At 38.6% G+C, this 20,809-nt stretch overlaps 1 protein-coding gene across 4 annotated transcripts in view; it reads right to left on the bottom strand.

The window, feature by feature from the left end:
- Positions 1 to 20,809, bottom strand: part of STAM (signal transducing adaptor molecule) — a 94,525-nt gene that overhangs the window by 35,136 nt on the left and 38,580 nt on the right. For all 4 annotated transcript variants that reach the window (XM_077154699.1, XM_077154680.1, XM_077154669.1 and 1 more), the window contains exons 3-7: positions 7,698 to 7,773; positions 7,511 to 7,606; positions 5,851 to 5,997; positions 2,745 to 2,835; positions 864 to 1,056 (exon numbers count right to left, since the gene is read on the bottom strand). In XM_077154699.1, coding sequence (XP_077010814.1) covers positions 864 to 1,056; positions 2,745 to 2,835; positions 5,851 to 5,997; positions 7,511 to 7,606; positions 7,698 to 7,773 — 603 coding nt within the window. The remainder of the gene's footprint in view (positions 1 to 863; positions 1,057 to 2,744; positions 2,836 to 5,850; positions 5,998 to 7,510; positions 7,607 to 7,697; positions 7,774 to 20,809) is intronic.

Here is a 20,809-nt window from a genome sequence, read left to right as displayed (position 1 = left end):
AGGAACCGTCCCCTGCAGAGTAGGAGGCAAGTCAGGCTCTGAGGCCAGGCCTCCATTCCTCACGGACGCTCCCCCAACAGAAGGCACGGCCTGGGACACCAGCCCTAGCTGAAACGTGCGCACAGTGTGCTCGCGTCCCCAGCGCCTGGTGCACACACAAAGAGCCAAGGACAGCAAGGGCCCACAAACATCTTCTGAATGAACGAGGGACCAGGGTTTTGCACAATTTCTAGCTAAGAAGCTTAAACTTTACCCCATTTTCTTCCACTAAAGAAAAAATACTGGACAATAAGAGTAATAACCATGGGGAAAATCTGCATCAATCCTAATTTACAAAACTATTTGCAAATTTTAGTATTCATTATCAGTACAATTCATTTTCAAGAAACTAAAACATGAGAAAATTGTAGTAAATACACTGATGTGCTGCACTGCCTCTTTTATGATAACCTAAATATGTAAATAATGTAAATAGGTAAGTCTGTGTAAAATGAATTTGTTTCACAATGATATTTTGTTCTGGGTAGATAAATATCTTATAAATTCCATAAATATAAACTCCTATGCTGGGTATTTACTAAACTATTAAAGTTTTTACTAATTTAACAATCTGTAATACTCAAAAAATGAACGGATTAAGCTAGGTCACTGAAACAAATATACTTTTTAAATAATAGAAGAAAAAGAAAAAGTACAAAATAAGGATTCAGGCAAAGCAAGCAACTGTCAAACTGGGTATAGATATATGTAGTATTTAATTACATCAGGTAACTGCCTTCAATAGGAATAATGGGGAAGACAGAAAATATAGAAATAACAAATTATATGTTTTCATAGAAATATTCAATGATAATAACCTTTACCTGTCATCAATAACTGTAATAATTTCTCCAGCTTTAAATGTAAGTTCATTATCTTCAGCAGCTTCAAAGTCATATATAGCACGAACTTTTCGGCCTTCGTGTTGGTGGTTAGTTAAGAGATTGGATGTGCTCGGATACAAACTGGAAAGTGGGGTTGGCTGTTGCCTCTGTTCCTTCAGGGATAACTCAATGGCTGGAAAATAATGGGTTTAAGAAGACCCAAAATGCTAAAACGTCCAACAATCCAAAGAAGTACAAAAAGATCCCTGAAGGTAATACAAAGAATTTGAAAGTATTCTTCCTTCAACAGTCTGCTAGAAACTAGGAAATATTTTGATTTATTACACCGAATCAAAATTATTTGTTCATTTTATTCATTCACAAATAATTTTAAAATGAACTAACAAAAAATTGCACAACATGATGACTCATTTTACTAACACAATTCAGATTATTCTGAGTAACAAAAAGATGTAAACTCGTAGATTCATTTTGTTTGTAATTTAACTGCTGATATTTTATATTTTCTTCTTTTTAAATATATTCTTTTATCCTATAGTTTAAGTCCCCAAAATGATCCTCACAATTTCCAGGAAAGTCAGAGTCCCAAGCCTTGCTGCAGACTTAAGAAGTCAGATCCCCAAAGGCTGTCCCCAAGAAGCACCTGCACCTACTGCCCTGATGACACGTATGGAAAAGATCCCCTGCCACAGGCCTCAGGTGCTGCCTCCTCTCTGCCCTCAGCCACCAAAACCCCCTGCACTGTTACCTGAACGCATCTGATCACCTGCTTCCAACTCAACCCTTACTCCTGCTTCCTGACCACCCATTCTCAGCTGACAGAAGACCTCATGTGAAAACAATAAAGCTATTAGAAAAAAATAAAGGAAAATATCTTTTAAAACCTTGGGTAGGGAAAAATATCTTAAGACACAGAAAATAAAAAATTGTGACCACACAGAAATTTAAAATTCATTTGATAAAACACACCATTAGTTAAGGTATAACGTCAAAAACCCAGGAGAAGATACAATAGATATAACAGGAAAATGATTAATACCCAAAAGAAAGATTTTCTACGGATCATTACTTGGGGGAGGGGGAAACTGAATAGGAAAAAAGGCAATTCACCCAAGAGGCAATCAAAATAGCCAGTAAGCATACAAAAAATATTCAACCCCACTAATAATCAAGGAAATAAAAATTAAAATAATGGGATGTCATTTTAAATCTATTAGATTTGCAAAAGTTAAACTCTGAAAACACCAAGTGTTGTCAGGAGATTATAAAAAAAGGAGGGGTGGCTTTCACGCTGCTTGCATATAAATATGTAGCAAAATGATAAGTTACCTACCCCTAAGCAACAAAGCTGCACATGCGTGCAGAAGAGAACACACACAAGGATGCTCACAGCAGCAGTGCCCACAGAATGGAAATGGGGGGTGACCCAAATGTCCATTGGTGGGGGGACAGACACATTACAGTATTTTTATTAATACATGGGAGTATTATACAGTAGTCACACAAATGAACCTGATTTCAATGTTTCATCACGAATCATGTTGAGTGAAAAGAGTAATTTGTAGAATGGTATAAGAGAGTTTCATACCATGTATGAAAAAAATAATTTAATGGGTTCAAAGAATGCTTTATGTTACACATGGATATACATGGGCAGTCCTATTACAAAATTATAAACAGACTGAAAGGGTTCATATGATGGTGTAGTCTCTGAGAAGAAGAAAAGGAAATGGCACGAGAAAGGGGCAAAGTGTATTTCAACTTTAGCTGTAAAGTTTTATTTGTTGTAAGGATCACAGAAAAAAAAAGGTTGAATGAAAGGCCTCCCTTCTTCCTGCCATCAGGACTTAACACACTCACCTTTTGCTAGATCTTCTTCTTCCTTGTTGTTAGCAGCTGCCCCAGGGTCTTTGGCCGCCAGAGCTGGGCTTGCTTTGGCTTGTTCTGCAGCCTGTCACAAAGACAGGGACACAACACTCAGAGGTACTCTCAAGTCTCTTCCCCCTGCCTGATCTAGGAACTTACAAGACTCTCCACAAAAATTTACACAGACTTCAGAAGAAGGGAGAAATCTGCTCGGGAAGGAGAGGACAGAGTCAGAACTGGGGAAAACAGATTGAGGGCATCTGGTCACACCTTCAAGTGCTGCCCCTCAAGTGTGCAGGAGGGGCATCCGATTACTAGGAGCGGGCTGTGCAAGCAGTTCCCCAGGTGTCTGGTCACCAGGAGGAGGCCATGCAAACACTCCACCACTGTGCATGCAGGGGGGTGTCTGGTCACTGGGAGTGGGCTGTGCAAATGCTCCTCCCAGGTACGCAGGAGGGCTTCTGGTCATCAGGAGTAGGCCCTGCAAGTACGTCTCTAAATGTGCGGGAGGATGCCTGGTCACTGGGAGTGGACCATGCAAACATTTCCCCAGGGGTGCAGGGGGCATCTGGTCACCGGGAGTGGACCATGCAAACATTTCCCCAGGGGTGCAGGGGGCATCTGGTCACCGGAGTGGGCCCTACAAACATTTCCCCAAGGGTGCAGGAGGACATCGAGTCACTAGGAGTGAACTGTGCAAGTATTTCCCCAGCTGGGCAGAGGGGCCTCTGGTCACTGGGAGTGGGCTGTGCAAGCGCTCCTCCCAGGTGGGCAGGAGGACATCTGGACGGTGGAAGGAGGCTGTGCAATACTAACTGTATAATATACAGGGAAATTCTGCCATTAAACGCAGATGATGTATTTTTCATCCAACAGAACTCTTTACATATACCGGTTTTGGTGATAAGCTTTTCAGAAACCACCCCTGAAAAAACCACCTTTCTACCTCATTGTATTTCACTTTATATACATTTTATACCTTGCTTATAAGCTGGAATACAGCAACTCTAACAAAATCAGCTTTTACATACTTCATAATGACACATCTATCTCAAGAGAAGAAAAGTTACTCTTAATCTTTGCGCTTCTTGCCCCGGATCTTTTCAAGAAGTAACCCAATTTCTCGCCAATCAATCAATAGGAGCTCTTGCCAGTGTTTCCTCCCCTTCCTGTCTTTGAAGTCCTACCCAACAGACAGACATGCACTGCCCTTGACTGCAAAGGGTGGAAAGAAGCCCAGACTGAGTGCCCCAAGCCTGTGGTCCAGTTCCGACTCTGCCAACTAGGAGCTGTGGCCCGGTTAAGTCACTTAACCACGCTGGGTCTCAGATCCTTAAAGTTTTCCCAGCAGCTATCCAAGATTCTAGATTAACAAAAAAATCCTACATAAAAAAAAACAACAAATTATCATTCCTTTTCTTCTAAGATCAATTGCCTCTGGGGACAAAATGTCTGCACTGAAAGCTATATTCTAATGCAATGTTTCTCCAACTTTGTGCACATAAAAATCACCCAAAGGGTGGGTGACAGTGGCTCAGCAGGCAGAGTTCTCACCTGCCATGCCAGAGACCCGGGTTTGTTTCCCAGCACCTGCCCATGCAAAAAAAAAAAAAAAATGAACAAAGAAAAAAAAATCACTCCAGATGTTCAAATGGAGATGATGAACCTGTCCCTACAGTGGCACCCAAGGTGCTGCACTTCTAACAAGCATCCAGTGACACCAAGGATGTTGTCTGGTGAACACACTTTGCCCACAAGGCTCTAGGGCACCCCTCAGGGGGCAGAAAGTGTGCAGTGAGTCTACTCGGATTAAACACACATTGCTTTTACTGTCAAGAAGCTTTCAGGAAGAGAGCATGGACTGTTCTGCATGGAATTATTCCTCTATTTTAAAGCTTTTAGAAATTATTCTGAGAATAGTAAAAGCCTGCTATCACGTAGGAATAAATACTTCTCAATGATGTAATCTGTCATTCTAAAACCACTCATAAACCAAATGTTTTCAAATGAGAAGAGAAACTGTTCCTTCCTTGCTTCTTTCCTCTCCACAGATATTTTTGGGTCTTAACATATCTAGAAAGCTCAGAAAAAAATGGAGAAGCTGTGGGAAGCAACAGCTTTTGAAGTGGTCAAAATTCCAGCTGGAACCCTCCATAGCAAAGAGTCCTCCATTCACAGTTGTACACAACTTACCCTCCTCTGCCGTCCATCCTGGGGGAGAGGGGCAGTAGATAAGCACACATTAGAGTCCCGCCAGGATTGGCCATGCATTCTAAGGGATATTTACTCAGAAGACAGAAGGGGAAAGAAAGATACCCCTAGATCTCTTCTATATTATGTAAATTGGAGAATGATTCCATTAGGCAAATAACATATTTTTCTACTTTTTTTATTATATAGTATAGCATATATAAAAAAGCAAACAAATAAAAAAACAATAGTTTTCAAAGCACTCTTCAACAAGTAGTTACAGGACAGATCCCAGAGTTTGTCATGGGCTACCATACGATCCTCTCAGATTTTTCCTTCTAGCTGCTCCAGAATATAGAAGGCTAGAGGGCTTAACTTTTTTTTAACATCACAACTGATTTTTTTCTTTCTTTTGTGAAAAACATTTGTGGAGGGAAAGGAAGAAGACTTAGGTACCACTTGGCTGTTACTAAGGAAAAAGCAACTTCAAGAACTTCTCTTTTTCCCTTTCATCTTCTTATTTTCAGTAAAGGTTTTCATAAACTTCCTAAGCAAGAGAACCTTTAAACACCCCTAAATTTCAGGACTCTCCTCTGAATTTTTGAGCTATAATTCTCTTAGATGAAATAATAGCATTAAAAGCATTTTATGAGCTTGCCAGTGTTATTTGATATATAAATCAGTATTGTTTATAATGACTAAAATTGCATATAAATTAGTCCACTTATAGAGAGTAATTATGGGGAAGTACAGATGGGAACATAGTAATATTACACCATAAAAATTTTTTGGCCCCTTCAAATGCAAGATATTAAAAATTCCTCTTGAGTAGTAAAAACTACCTGGATTTGGAGAAAAATGGCTATTTGGGAGAAACAAACTGTAGCACATGCACAACTCTGTAAAATACCTGAGAGCCGACAGCAGGAAAGGAGACTCCTTGCTCCTTCAGATTCTTGATCATGGCTGCTATCAGACTCAGCTGTGGGTCATTCTTAAATTCATCTGTCCACTCCACCATAAGCGCTTTCAACTTCTCACAGACTTTAGGATGACCCTAAGGAATAGGAAAAAAAGTGAAGGCAAAGTACCAATTTCTTTTCTAATGACAATACAGATAAATGTAAAAATGAGAAAGGGTCATAGCTCTTTCTAAATCACCAATTACCCTAGCCACTGACTGTATGAAAGCAAGTAAGTGTGGTTGTCTACCAGAAATAAACTCATTTTACATTCACACCATGAAAATAATAAAACAATAGCAGATACCACCACACATACCTCACTTCAAAATTAAAACAGATTAAATATATAATAATTTATTCTGAAGATCAGAAAGACAGTACTTTTTAGAGCATTAAGCAACTAAGAACTCTCTAGATCAGGAAGAAAAAGAAAAATAGCTTGTTTTGTTTTTTTGAAGACCAATAAAAAATAAACTCTAAAGACAGAATAAATGGTACAAGTCTTTTATGCCTAGTCTCTGACTTCTTATTTATATAAGTAATGTTGTGTGTGTGTTTTCCCAAGTTGCTTAGTTCTCTGAGGCCCACTGTACATAAACTACTCTGGAACTCTCCATCTCTTCAAAATAGTATATCCCCTAAATGTGGAACCAGTGTGTTCACTGTGAAACACACCAAAAACAGAAAGAAGTGCTTTCTCCTATATATATATATATATATATATATATATGGATATAGGTGTTTTTAAAAATAGTTGTGCACATTACTGGATACACAAGTTTCTGCATTGTATCTTCATTTAATGATAGAAAACACAGTACTAGAATAGCTCATAAACAGTAACAGTTGTATATCTGCTGGATATTCATGCCTTCAAAATAAAGCAGATGAAGAAAAGAATTATCACAATCATAATGTCTGGAAAAAAGTACAGAATTTCACATTCCTGCACTGTTTTTTTCTACTGAACCCTAGAATCACCCAATCTCAAACACTGTAAGGCATTTTAAGGCTTCAAAATTTTCTCAGATCTACAACACAAAAGGAAGCCAGGAATAACGACCTTCAAGTGCACGAAGTTTTAGTGGAAAAACTCGCATACTCTGCTAGAACGACAGGAAGTGACTTCCTCCATCCTTACGCAGTGCAGCCACGACACTGGGTGAAAGCCCTCTTGGGGCTGGCCTGGCGGCAACCCTGTTCATACCAAGTGAATCTCAACAGGGCCACAAGCTTTCAGCAGTATTTCTGAAGGCTTCTTCATTAAGAAAATAACTGCATTGACAAAAATGCTTGTACTGCCTAAATAAACTGGTGTTTTTAACCAGAGAGAGAAATGCATATGATTTTTTAGATTAAATATTACAAATAGATACATATATTCAAATATGGGTTGAGAAAAAGCCACCACACTCACAGTTAGGTAGATTTGTAGTCTCTTTAGCAAAACAGAACACTAACTTATGCTTTGGGTACACAGGGACTAGAAAGGGTAAATAAAACACGTAAACTATTTCATGATTTAAAAATGTAGAGAACTAAAAAATAAAATATATTAAGAAAAAAAGACTGTCATAATTCATTTCTGGAAACAATGTTGCTTACCTTATTTAAAACGTTGCTTACTTCACTAGCAAAATCTCTTGAACATACTTCTAAATGAAAAATTTTGCCACAGTTTGATACACACGCTCCTAGAAGCTGAAAGCAGAAAACCAGGAGTTAAAAGAACAGCTAACACCAGGAAGCCAAGGCAGGGACTGCTGAGGACTAGCAGCACGGAAGCTCCTACCGTCAGAGCTTGCATAGCAACGTGAGGGTCTTTGTGGTTGACCCTTCTCATGACAGCCCGAAGACAATCTTTAGGTCTAAAAAAAAGGAGAAATGTAACAATTAATCAGTGGTGACCCAGCTCATTTTTTCCATAACTGCAGTTGGTAGTTCAGTCTACCTCACAACAGGAAGAATATGGCATACCACAAAGGTTTAATTATTTTCATGATACAATTTAAAAACTGTATATAAGTGGACTTCTGGGGAAGAGGGCAGGGTAGGGAGCTCTGGAGCCAGTCCTTCCCCCAGAACAACTACTACACAGGAGGAGCCATCTGAAACAACTTTGAAACAGCCCATCCAAAAGAAGAGAATAAACATACAGAAAATACCACTGAAAAAAGATGAGAATGTGGGCATACCAAACAAAGCCTTTTAAAAAATGATCTTAAAAATGCTCGAGGAAATGAAGAAAAGTACTGAGAAAAAACCAATGAATATCAGGAAAACAATGAACAATACAAGAGGTTAAGTGTTCTAGTTTGCTAGCTGCCAGAATGCAACACACCAGATACCGATTGGCTTTTAATAAAAGGGGATTTATTTCATTAGTTCTTCAGAGGAAAGGCAGCCAACTTCCATCTGAGGTTCTTTCTTACATGGGAAGGCACAGGGTGATCTCTATTGGCCTTCTCTCCAGGCCTCTGGGTTCCAGCAACTCTCCCCGGGGTGATTCCTTTCTGCATCTCTAAAGGCCTGCGCTGAGCTGTGAGTGCTGAGATGAGGTATGCCAAGCTGCTTCGGCTATGCTGAGTCTCTCATTTAAGCACCAGCCAATTAAGCCAAACATCATTCATTGCAGCAGGCACGCCTCCTAGCCGACTGCAGATGTAATCAGGAATAAATGAGGTTCACATGCCATCGGCTCATGTCCACAGCAATATAACTGGGCATCTTCACCTGGCCAAGTTGACAATTGAATCTAACTACCACACTAAGTAAAGAAGTAGAAATTTTGAAAAGGAACTAAACAGAACTAAAGGAAGTGAAAACCATAATAACTGAAATGAAAAATACCCAGGAGGGTTTCAAGAGCAGAATGGAGTTGGTAGAACAAAGAATCAGTGAATTCAAAAGACAAGACATATGATATGAGTCAGGCTGAATGAGGACCAGAAAGAAAAAAGAAATATTAAAAGCAAAAATACCCTAAGAAAGCTATGGGACATCATCAAGCACATCAATATACACGTTACAAGAGTCTCAGGAGGAAAAGAAAGAGAGAAAGAGAGAGAAAGAATGGTTGAAGAAATAATGACAGAGAGCTTCTCAAACTTAGCAAAAGATGTGAATATGCACATCCAAGAAAATCAGAGAACATCAAGCAAAACAAACATGAAGAAAAATACATCCAGATCATATACTGATTACACTTCAAATGCAAAGGACTAGGAGAGAGTACTAAAAGCTGCAAGAGAAAAACAATGTGTTACATACAAAGGAATGCCAATTAGAATGAGTGCCAATTTCTCATCAGAAGTCATGGAGGCAAGAAGGCAGTAGGGTGAAATATTCAAAGTGATGAAAGGGAGAGAATAAAACATTCTCAGATAAATAAAAGCTATGAGAGTACAAAACCAATAGACCTGTATTATAAGCAATGCTAAAAAGAGTCCTTTGGACCAAAACAAAAGGACACTAGACAGTGGTTCAAAGCAGCAATCAGAAAAAAGACTTCTGGTAAATGTGACCATTTCAGTAATTATAAATGGCAGCACTATTATATTGTATGGTATGTAATTCCACTCCTTACTTCCTACAGGTGCTAAAATGCAGATGCATAAAAAGTAATGATAAATCTACATTTTTGGACATACAGTGTACAAAACAAGTACAAAAAAATGGTTGGGGGATAGAAAGGTATAGGAAACGTTTATGCATTTGATATTGAAGTTATGTTGGTATCAAACCACATATAACATATGTGGTTAAATTTTAACCCTATGGTAACCACAAGAAAGATAAAAATAGAGTCAGATAGAAATGAGGAGGTACTACATATGGTAAAACACAAAAATGCAAATAAATATAAACATAGGCTTTAACAGAGGCAAGGAACAAAAAAAAGGTATAAGACGAAAGAGCAAAATGGCAGAACAAAGACCTGTATTATCAGTGTGACTTTAAAGGTAAATGGACTGAACTCTCCAGTTAAAAGGGAAATTGGCAGAATGGATAAAAAAGCATGACCCAAATATAAATGGTAAAGGGACTCTCCTTAAGTCAAAGATACAGGTAGGTCGACAGTGAAAGGGTAGGGAAAAACATACCATGCAAGTAATAACCAAAAGAGAACTGGAGTAGCTATACTAATATCAGATAACATAGACTTATGGTCAAAATCAGTTACGAGGGACAAAGATGGTTAATTCATACTGATAAAGGTGACACTTCAACAATAAGATGTAACAGTTATAAATATATATGCACCTAACAGTAGAGCCCCAAAATATATGAAACAGGGACTTCCGGAGAAGATGGCAGCTTAGTAAGGTGCGTGCGTCTTAGTTCCTCCTCCAGAACAACTACTAAATAACTAGAAAGAGTGCAGAGCAGTGTGACTCCCGGAGCCACGACAGAGACCGGACACACAGTGTACCCGTCTGGACCGGTTGCGAGACTTCGCTTGCGGTGAGGTCCCTGAGCAGCGCCCGCTTCCCCGAGCCGCGGCGGCTGGCGGCCAGTGCCCCTCCCTCACGGGCAGCTTCCCAGGTCAGCTGGGAGCTTCGGATCGGTGGTTCCCCAGGCCGCGGTGGCTGGTGCCCCTCCCACACACGCGGCTTCCCGAACCAGCTGGGAAACTCGGATCGGCGGTTCCCCAGGGCGCGGCGGCCGGCGCCCCTCCCATACACACGGCTTTCCGGGCCGTCTGGGAGTCTCGGATCAGCGGTTCCCCAAGCCGCGGCGGCCAGTGCACCTCCCCCACAGGTGACTTCCCGGAGGGAAAGGAAAGAGTCTCCAACAGTAGTAGAGAATGAGTCCAACCTAACACCAATAGTGGCATTAATGAACGACTTCTGACTACGAAAAATAGGCCCTAAGCTCAGGCGAAACTGATCAAGGCAGAAGTCGCCTATTGGGCTAACTGAAAAAGAGGAAAGGGGGCTAAACAGAGCCTTCTGCGGCTGTTTCTACGGAGGCTTGGTTGCTTCTGGGCTCAGCGCTGGGATTACATAGGTTGAAACTGCCCGGAACGCAGAAACAGGCTGCTTGCAGGGCTCTCTACGACCTGAACCTTCCCCGCAGGAGGGGTGAAACACAACTCAGGTGGAATCCCTCTCTCAAGGAATTCAGATTCCACGACTTCACAATTTGAAGCCATTAAAACCAGCCTACAACCTTTCCTGTGTCTCCACCACACACCCAGCAGCGAGCGTCTACCAAAGTTAAAGGAGCCACAAAATCTTTGCTGGTGGGACACGCAGACAGACAAGCACCACATACTGGGCAGGATAAGAAAAACAGAGCCCAGAGACTTCACAGGAAAGTCTTTCAACCTGCTGGGTCTGATTAAATGCCAGCAAAAAATAACAGATCATGCCAGGAAAATTGAAGATACGGCCCAGTGAAAGGAACAAATCAATAGTTCACATGAGATACAGGAGCTGAGACAACTAATTCTGAATATACGAACAGAAATGGAAAACGTCTTCAAAAATCAAATCAATAAATTGAGGGAGGACATGAAGAAGACATGGGCTGAACAAAAAGAAGAAATAGAAAGTCTGAAAAAACAAATCACAGAACTCATGGGATTGAAGGACAAAGTAGAAAAGATGGAAAAAACAATGGATACCTACAATGATAGATTTAAAGAGACAGAGGCTAGAATTAGTGAATTGGAGGATGGAACATCTGAATTTCAAAAAGAAACAGAAACTATAGGGAAAAGAATGGAAAAATTTGAGCAGGGGATCAGGGAACTGAATGACAATATGAAGCACACAAATAAACGTGTTGTGGGTGTCCCAGAAGGAGAAGAGAAGGGAAAAGGAGGAGAAAAACTAATGGAAGAAATTATCACTGAAAATTTCCCAACTCTTAGGAAAGACCTAAAATTACAGATCCAAGAAGTGCAGCGCACCCCAAAGAGATTAGACCCAAATAGGCGTTCTCCAAGATACTTACTAGTTAGAATGTCAGAGGTCAAAGAGAAAGAGAGGATCTTGAAAGCAGCAAGAGAAAAACAATCCATCACATACAAGGGAAACCCAATAAGACTATGTGTAGATTTCTCAGCAGAAACCATGGAAGCTAGAAGACAGTGGGATGATATATTTAAATTACTAAAAGAGAAAAACTGCCAACCAAGACTTCTAAATCCAGCAAAATTGTCCTTCAAAAATGAGGGAGAAATTAAAACATTTTCAGACAAAAAGTCACTGAGAGAATTTGTGACCAAGAGACCAGATCTGCAAGAAATACTAAAGGGAGCACTAGAGTCAGATACGAAAAGACAGAAGAGAGAGGTATGGAGAAAAGTGTAGAAAGAAGGAAAATAAGATATGATACATATAATACAAAAGGCAAAATGGTAGAGGAAAGTATTACCCAAACAGTAATAACACTAAATGTTAATGGACTGAATCCCCAATCAAAAGACATAGACTGGCAGAGTGGATTAAAAAACAGGATCCTTCTATATGCTGTCTACAGGAAACACATCTTAGACCCAAAGATAAACATAGGTTGAAAGTGAAAGGTTGGGAAAAGATATTTCATGCAAATAACAACCAGAAAAGAGCAGGAGTAGCTATACTAATATCCAACAAATTAGACTTCAAATGTAAAACAGTTAAAAGGGACAAAGAAGGATACTATCTACTAATAAAAGGAACAATTAAACAAGAAGACATAACAATCATAAATATTTATGCACTGAATCAGAAAGCCCCAAAATACATGAGGAATACACTACAAATACTGAAAAGGGAGATAGACACATCTACCATAATAGTTGGAGACTTCAATTCACCACTCTCATCAATGGACAGAACATCTAGACAGAGGATCAATAAAGAAACAGAGAATTTGAATATTACAATAAATGAGCTAGACTTAATAGACATTTATAGGACATTACACCCCACAACAGCAGGATACAACTTTTTCTCAAGTGCTCATGGATCATTCTCAAAGATAGACCATATGCTGGGTCACAAAGCAAGTCTTAACAAATTTAAAAAGATTGAAATCATACACAACACTTTCTCAGATCATAAAGGAATGAAGTTGGAAATCAATAATAGGCAGAGTGCCAGAAAATTCACAAATACGTGGAGGCTCAACAACACACTCTTAAACAACCAGTGGGTCAAGGAAGAAATTACGAGAGAAATTAGTAAATATCTCGAGGCGAATGAAAATGAAAACACAACATATCAAAACCTATGGGATGCACCAAAGGCAGTGCTAAGAGGGAAATTTATTGCCCTAAATGTCTATATCAGAAAAGAAGAAAGGGCAAAAACTTGGGAATTAACTGTCCACTTGGAAGAACTGGAGAAAGAACAGCAAACTAACCCCAAAGCAAGCAAAAGGAAAGAAATAACAAAGATTAGAGCAGAAATAAATGAAATTGAGAACATGAAAACAATAGAGAAAATCAATAAGACCAGAAGTTGGTTCTATGAGAAAATCAACAAGATTGATGGGCCCTTAGCAAGAATGACAAAAAGAAGAAGAGAGAGGACGCAAATAAATAAGATCAGAAATGGAAGAGGAGACATAACCACTGACCTCACAGAAATAAAGGAGGTAATAACAGGATACTATGAACAACTTTACGCTAATAAATACAACAATGTAGATGAAATGGACAAGTTCCTAGAAAGGCATGAACAACCAATTTTGACTCAAGAAGACATAGATGACCTCAACAAACCAATCACAAGTAAAGAAATTGAATTAGTCATTCAAAAGCTTCCCAAAAAGAAATGTCCAGGACCAGACAGCTTCACATGTGAATTCTACCAAACATTCCAGAAAGAATTAGTACCAACTCTGCTCAAACTCTTCAAAAAAATTGAAGTGGAGGGAAAACTACCTAATTCATTCTATGAAGCCAACATCACCGTCATACCAAAACCAGGCAAAGATATTACAAAAAAAGAAAACTACAGACCAATATCTCTAATGAATATAGATGCAAAAATCCTCAATAAAATTCTAGCAAATCGTATCCAACAACACATTAAAAGAATTATACATCATGACCAAGTAGGATTCATCCCAGGTATGCAAGGATGGTTCAACATAAGAAAATCAATTAATGTAATATACCATATCAACAAATCAAAGCAGAAAAATCACATGATCATCTCAATTGATGCAGAGAAGGCATTTGACAAGATTCAACATCCTTTCCTGTTGAAAACACTTCAAAAGATAGGAATACAGGGGAACTTCCTTAAAATGATAGAGGGAATATATGAAAAACCCACAGCTAATATCATCCTCAATGGGGAAAAATTGAAAACTTTCCCCCTAAGATCAGGAAGAAGACAAGGATGTCCACTATCACCACTATTATTCAACATTGTGGTAGAAGTTCTAGCCAAAGCAATTAGACAAGAAAAAGAAATACAAGGCATCAAAATTGGAAAGGAAGAAGTAAACTATCACTGTTTGCAGACAATATGATACTATACGTCGAAAACCCGGAAAAATCCACAACAAAACTACTAGAGCTAATAAATGAGTATAGCAAAGTAGCAGGTTACAAGATCAACATTCAAAAATCTGTAGCATTTCTATACACTAGTAATGAACAAGTTGGGGAAATCAAGAAACGAATCCCATTTACAATTGCAACTAAAAGAATAAAATACCTAGGAATAAATTTAACTAAAGAGACAAAAAACCTATATAAAGAAAACTACAAAAAACTGTTAAAAGAAATCACAAAAGACCTAAATAGATGGAAGGGCATACCGTGTTCATGGATTGGAAGACTAAATATAGTTAAGATGTCAATCCTACCTAAATTGATTTACAGATTCAATGCAATACCAATCAAAATCCCAACAACTTATTTTTCAGAAATAGAAAAACCAATAAGCAAATTTATCTGGAAGGGCAGGGTGACCCGAATTGTTAAAAACATCTTGAGGAAAAAAAACGAAGCTGGAGGTCTCACGCAGCCGGACTTTAAGGCATATTATGAAGCCACAGTGGTCAAAACAGCATGGTATTGGCATAAAGATAGATATATCGACCAATGGAATCGAATAGAGTGCTCAGATATAGACCCTCTCATCTATGGACATTTGATCTTTGATAAGGCAGTCAAGCCAACTCACCTGGGACAGAACAGTCTCTTCAATAAATGGTGCCTAGAGAACTGGATATCCATATGCAAAAGAATGAAAGAAGACCCGTATCTCACACCCTATACAAAAGTTAACTCAAAATGGATCAAAGATCTAAACATTAGGTCTAAGACCATAAAACAGTTAGAGGAAAATGTAGGGGGATATCTTATGAAACTTACAATTGGAGGCGGTTTTATGGACCTTAAACCTAAAGCAAGAGCACTGAAGAAGGAAATAAATAAATGGGAGCTCCTCAAAATTAAACACTTTTGTGCATCAAAGAACTTCATCAAGAAAGTAGAAAGACAGCCTACACAATGGGAGACAATATTTGGAAACAACACATCAGATAAAGGTCTAGTATCCAGAATTTATAAAGAGATTGTCCAACTCAACAACAAAAAGACAGCCAACCCAATTACAAAATGGGAAAAAGACTTGAACAGACACCTCTCAGAAGAGGAAATACAAATGGCCAAAAGGCACATGAAGAGATGCTCAATGTCCCTGGCCATTAGAGAAATGCAAATCAAAACCACAATGAGATATCATCTCACACCCACCAGAATGGCCATTATCAACAAAACAGAAAATGACAAGTGCTGGAGAGGATGCGGAGAAAGAGGCACACTTATCCACTATTGGTGGGAATGTCAAATGGTGCAACCACTGTGGAAGGCAGTTTGGCGGTTCCTCAAAAAGCTGAATATAGAATTGCCATACGACCCAGCAATACCATTGCTAGGTATCTACTCAAAGGACTTAAGGGCAAAGACAGAAACAGACACTTGCACACCAATGTTTATAGCAGCGTTATTTACAATTGCAAAGAGATGGAAACAGCCAAAATGTCCATCAACAGACGAGTGGCTAAACAAGCTGTGGTATATACATACGATGGAATACTATGCAGCTTTAAGACAGAATAAACTTATGAAGCATGTAATAACATGGATGGACCTAGAGAACATTATGCTGAGTGAGTCTAGCCAAAAACTAAAGGACAAATACTGTATGGTCCCACTGATGTGAACCGACATTTGAGAATAAACTTGGAATATGTCATTGGTAACAGAGTCCAGCAGGAGTTAGAAACAGGGTAAGATAATGGGTAATTGGAGCTGAAGGGATACAGACTGTGCAACAGGACTAGATACAAAAACTCAAAAATGGACAGCACAATAATACCTAATTGTAAAGTAATCATGTTAAAACACTGAATGAAGCGGCATCTGAGGTATAGGGGTTTTTTTTTTTTGTCTGTCTGTTTGTTCGTCTTTTTTTTTTCTGTTTCCTTTTCTTTTTTTTCTCTATATTAACATTCTATATCTTTTTCTGTTGTTTTGCTAGTTCTTTTCCTAAATCGATGCAAATGTACTAAGAAATGATGCTCATGGCATCTATGTGATGATGTTAAGAATTATGATTGCATATGTAGAATGGAATGATTTTTAAATGTTGGGTTAATTTCTTTTTTTTTTCTTTAATTAATAAAAAAAAAAGAAAGTAGTTGCAAAGTCCCCTTGGAGGGTTAGGGAGAAAGGAGGAAATATTCAATTTCTCTATATGAAAAATTCCTGAAATTCTCACAAGCAGTGGGGACAACCAATTTAATGGGCTGAACCTTCAATTGCGGGTCTCGCCCCTAGGAAGCTTATTTCTACACAGGAGAGGCTAAGTCTACTGATAATTATGCCTAAGAGTCACCCCCAGAGAGCTTATGTTGCTCAGATGTGGCCTTTCTCTCTAAGCCAATTTGGCAAGCAAACTCACTGCCCTTACCTCTGCTCAACATGGGACATGACTCCCAGGGGTATAAATGTCCCTGGCAATGTGGGAACTGGGGATGAATGTGACCTGGCATCGTGAGGTTGAAAAAGTCTTCTGGACCAAAAAGGGGAAGAGAGAAATGAGACAAAATAAAGTTCCTGTAGCTGAGAGATTTCAAACTGAGTTGGAAGGTTATCCTGGAGGTTATTCTTATGCATTATGTATATATATATCTTTTTAGCTTATGGTGTATTGATGTGGCTGGAGGGACGTACCTGAAATTGCTGAACTGTGTTCCAATATCCTTGATTGTTGAAGACAAGTGCATAACTATATAGCTTTTACAATGTGATTGCGTGATTATGAAAACCTTGTGTCTGATATGCCTTTTATCCAGGATATGAACAGATGAATAAAAAAAAAAAGATAAAAATAATAGGGGGAGATAAAGGGCAAAAAATGGGTAGATTGAAATACTGTAGGTAAATGAGAGGGAGGAGTAAGGGGTATCGGATATATGAGTTCTTTTATTTCTTTTTTCCTTTTTATTTCTTTTTCTGGAGTGATACGAATGTTCTAAAAATGATCATGGTGAAGAACACACAATTATGTGATGATATTGTGAGTCACTGACTATACAATATGATTGGTCTGTATGTGTGTGGCTATTTCTCAATAAAAATGTTTTTTAAAAAAAAGACTGAGCTCAGACTACTCAACAGGCACCATGGAGGCAAGCAGACAGTGGTATTATATATTTAAGATTCTGAATGAGAAAGGCTTTCAGTCAAGAATTTTTTATCCAGCCAGGTTGTCCTTCAAAATGAGGAAGAGACTAAAATCTTCAAAAACAAATAAAGACTGAGAGAAAGAGTCAACAAGAAACCTGCCCTACAAGAAATTCTAAAGGGAGTCCTGTCAGCTGAAACATAAAAGGACAGGGAGGTCTGGAGGAGGGTGCAAAACTGAAGAGTACCAGTAACGGTATTCTTATATAAAGGATAAAAAGAGAGAAAGGGAAAAGAATATAAAGAGCTGACTAATAAAACTAAAGGATAAGGTAGCAGACTCAAGAACTGCTTTTACAGTTATAACTGAACATTAATGGACTAAACTCACCAATTAAAAGATACAGATTAACAGAACAGATTTAAAAAATATAATCCATCTATATGCTGTTCACAAGAAATGCATCTTAAACCCAAGGACACAAAAAGATTTAAAGTGAAAGGATGGAAAAAATTTTCTACGCAAGCAGTAACAAAAAGCAAGCAAGAGTAGCTATACTAATATCAGTTAAAACAGACTTTAAATGTCAAGACGTCATGACAGACAAAGAAAAACACTACATATTAATAAAAAGGACAATTCACCATGAGGAAATAATCCTAAATGAGTATATTAACAACAAAGGAGCTCCAAAGTACATGAGGCAAAACACTGGCAAAACTGAAGGGAGGGTGGGCCATGGTGGATCAACAGGTAGAGTTCTCATCTGCCATGCCAGAAACCTGGGTTCGACTGTCAGTGCCTGCCTATGCAAAAAAAAAAAAAAAGAAAAACTGAAGGGAGCAATCCAGCCCTGGCACAGTGGGATCAACAATTCCATCCTGACCAAAAGGGGGAAGAGAAGTGTAACTGATAAAGCGGCAGTGGCAGTGAGAGTTCAAACAGAGTTGAGAGGCTACCTTGGAAATGCTCTTACGCAAGCTTCAGTTAGACCTTGCTATCTGTCATAACACCTGTCAAACCCCAACCAGGACCATTCCAGCCAATTCTACAGAACACCTAGGGCAATATATAAGATTCCACAAGGGTTCCACGCACAAGGGTAAGTTTCCAAAAACCTGCAACCTCCAGAGGGGTCCCTGGACCAGATAAGTCCTGAAACCTAGAGGACCCAGCCACTTCAGAACATCAGCTAGTTCCATATTCCTACCCCGTATTAGTGACAGACCCTTCCAACATGAAAAAGTTAGAATGGCCATAGCCCAAACATCCCTAGGGAGAGGGATAGAAAGATCAAAGGTGATGGCGGAGAAGATAGGATTTAACAAATGAGCATGACTGCTGAATCATAAAATTGATACATATTTTTTTTTGATATCTCTTTTAGTGTCCAGTGTCTTAGAGCAGCTAGAAGTAAAAACCTAAAATTGTGGAATTGTAACCCATGTTAAACTCTGAAATATGTTCTATAACTAACTGTGATGCTGTGCTTTGAAATGTATTGCTTTTTTGTATATATGTTATTTTTCACAAGAAAGAAAAGAGGTTGATTGTGGCGATAAAAAAATATTTATGCCTTCTAGTCGCCTATATTCTGAAGCAGCTAGAAGGAAAAATCTGAGGATCGTATGGTAGCCCATGACAAACTCTGGAATTCGTCCTATAACTACCTGTTGAAGAGTGCTTTGAAAACTATTGCTTTTTTATTTCTTTGCTTAATAGATATGTTATATTATACAATAAAAACCTTATTAAAAAAACTGAAGGGAACAAGAGACATTGCAAAAATAATAGTGGGAGACTTCAACATGCCACTCTCTACTTTAGAAAGACTAACCAGACAGAGGGAAAAAGGAAATAGAGAACATAAACAATGTAATAAAGGAATTAGACTTAATAAGACATATACCTTATTCCTGCAAAGGATAGGCTAAACCTACTTATAATTATACCTAAGAGTCACCCCCAGGGAGCCTCATTTATTGCTCAGGTATAGACTCTCTCTAAGGTAACTTGGCAAGTGAACTCACTGCTCTCCCCACTACGCGGGTTATGGCTCCCAGGGGTGTAAATCTCCCTGGCAATGTGGGACAGGACTCCCAGGATAAGCCAGGACCTGGCATCATGGGATTGAGAAAGGCTTCTTGACCAAAAGGGGGAAGAGAGAAATGAGACAAAATAAAATTTCAGTGGCTGAGAGATTTCAGAGTTGAGAGATTATCCTGGAGGTTATTCTTATACATTATGCAGACACCCCTTTTTAGTTTATGGTGCATTGCAATGGCTAGAGGTAAGTACCTGAAACTGTTGAACTATGTTCAGTAGCCTTGATTCTTGAAGACGAGTGTATAACTACATAGCTTTTACAATGTGCCTGTGTGATTATGAAAACCTTGTATCTGATGCTCCTTTTATCCAAGGTATGGAGAGATGAGCAAAAAGAATAAAGAAAATTAAATAAATAACTAATAGTGGGAGATAAGGGGTAAAAAAAAAAACGGGGAGATGGAAATACTAGTGGTCAATGAGATGGAAGGGTAAGGGATCTAGGATGTATGAGTTTTTTCTTTCTTTTAATCTTCTTCTGTAGTGATACAAACATCCAAAAATGATCAGGGTGATGAGTACACAACCATGTAATAATATTGTGAGCCACTGATTATTTACTGTGGATGGAAGGCCTGTGTGTGAAGATTTCTCAATAAAAATATTTAATTAAAAAAAAATACATATACAGACCACTACATGCCAAAACACCAGGATATACATTCTTCTCTAGTACACATGGAACGTTCTCCAGGATAGATCATATGCTGGGACACAAAATGAATCTTATACATCTAATAAGATTGAAATTCTCCAAAGCACGTTCACTGACCACAATGGAATGAAGCAGGAAGTTAATAATCAGCAAACAACTATAGCTTTCACAAATATATGGAGATTAAACAACATACTCTTAAATAGTGGGTCAAAGAAGAAATGACTAGAGAAATTGGTAAACATCTTGAGACAAATGATGACAGGACAACATAGCAGAACTTATAGGATATGGCAAAGGCTGTGATGAGAGGGAAATTTATTGCCCTAAATGCCTATATTACAAAATAAGAAGATGCAAATAAAGAGGACTTAACTGTACACCTGGAGGAACTAGAGAAAGAAAAGAAAACTAAGCCCCAAAGTAAGTAGAAGAGAAATAAAGAATGAAGTAGAAATAAATGAACTGCAGAACAAAAAAGCAATAGAATGAATCAAC

Source organism: Tamandua tetradactyla, chromosome 1 (genome assembly GCF_023851605.1).
Source record: "Tamandua tetradactyla isolate mTamTet1 chromosome 1, mTamTet1.pri, whole genome shotgun sequence".
NCBI lineage: Eukaryota > Metazoa > Chordata > Mammalia > Pilosa > Myrmecophagidae > Tamandua > Tamandua tetradactyla.
The sequence above is the reverse complement of the archived record's forward strand: the minus strand, read 5'-3'. Positions and strand labels throughout refer to the sequence as shown.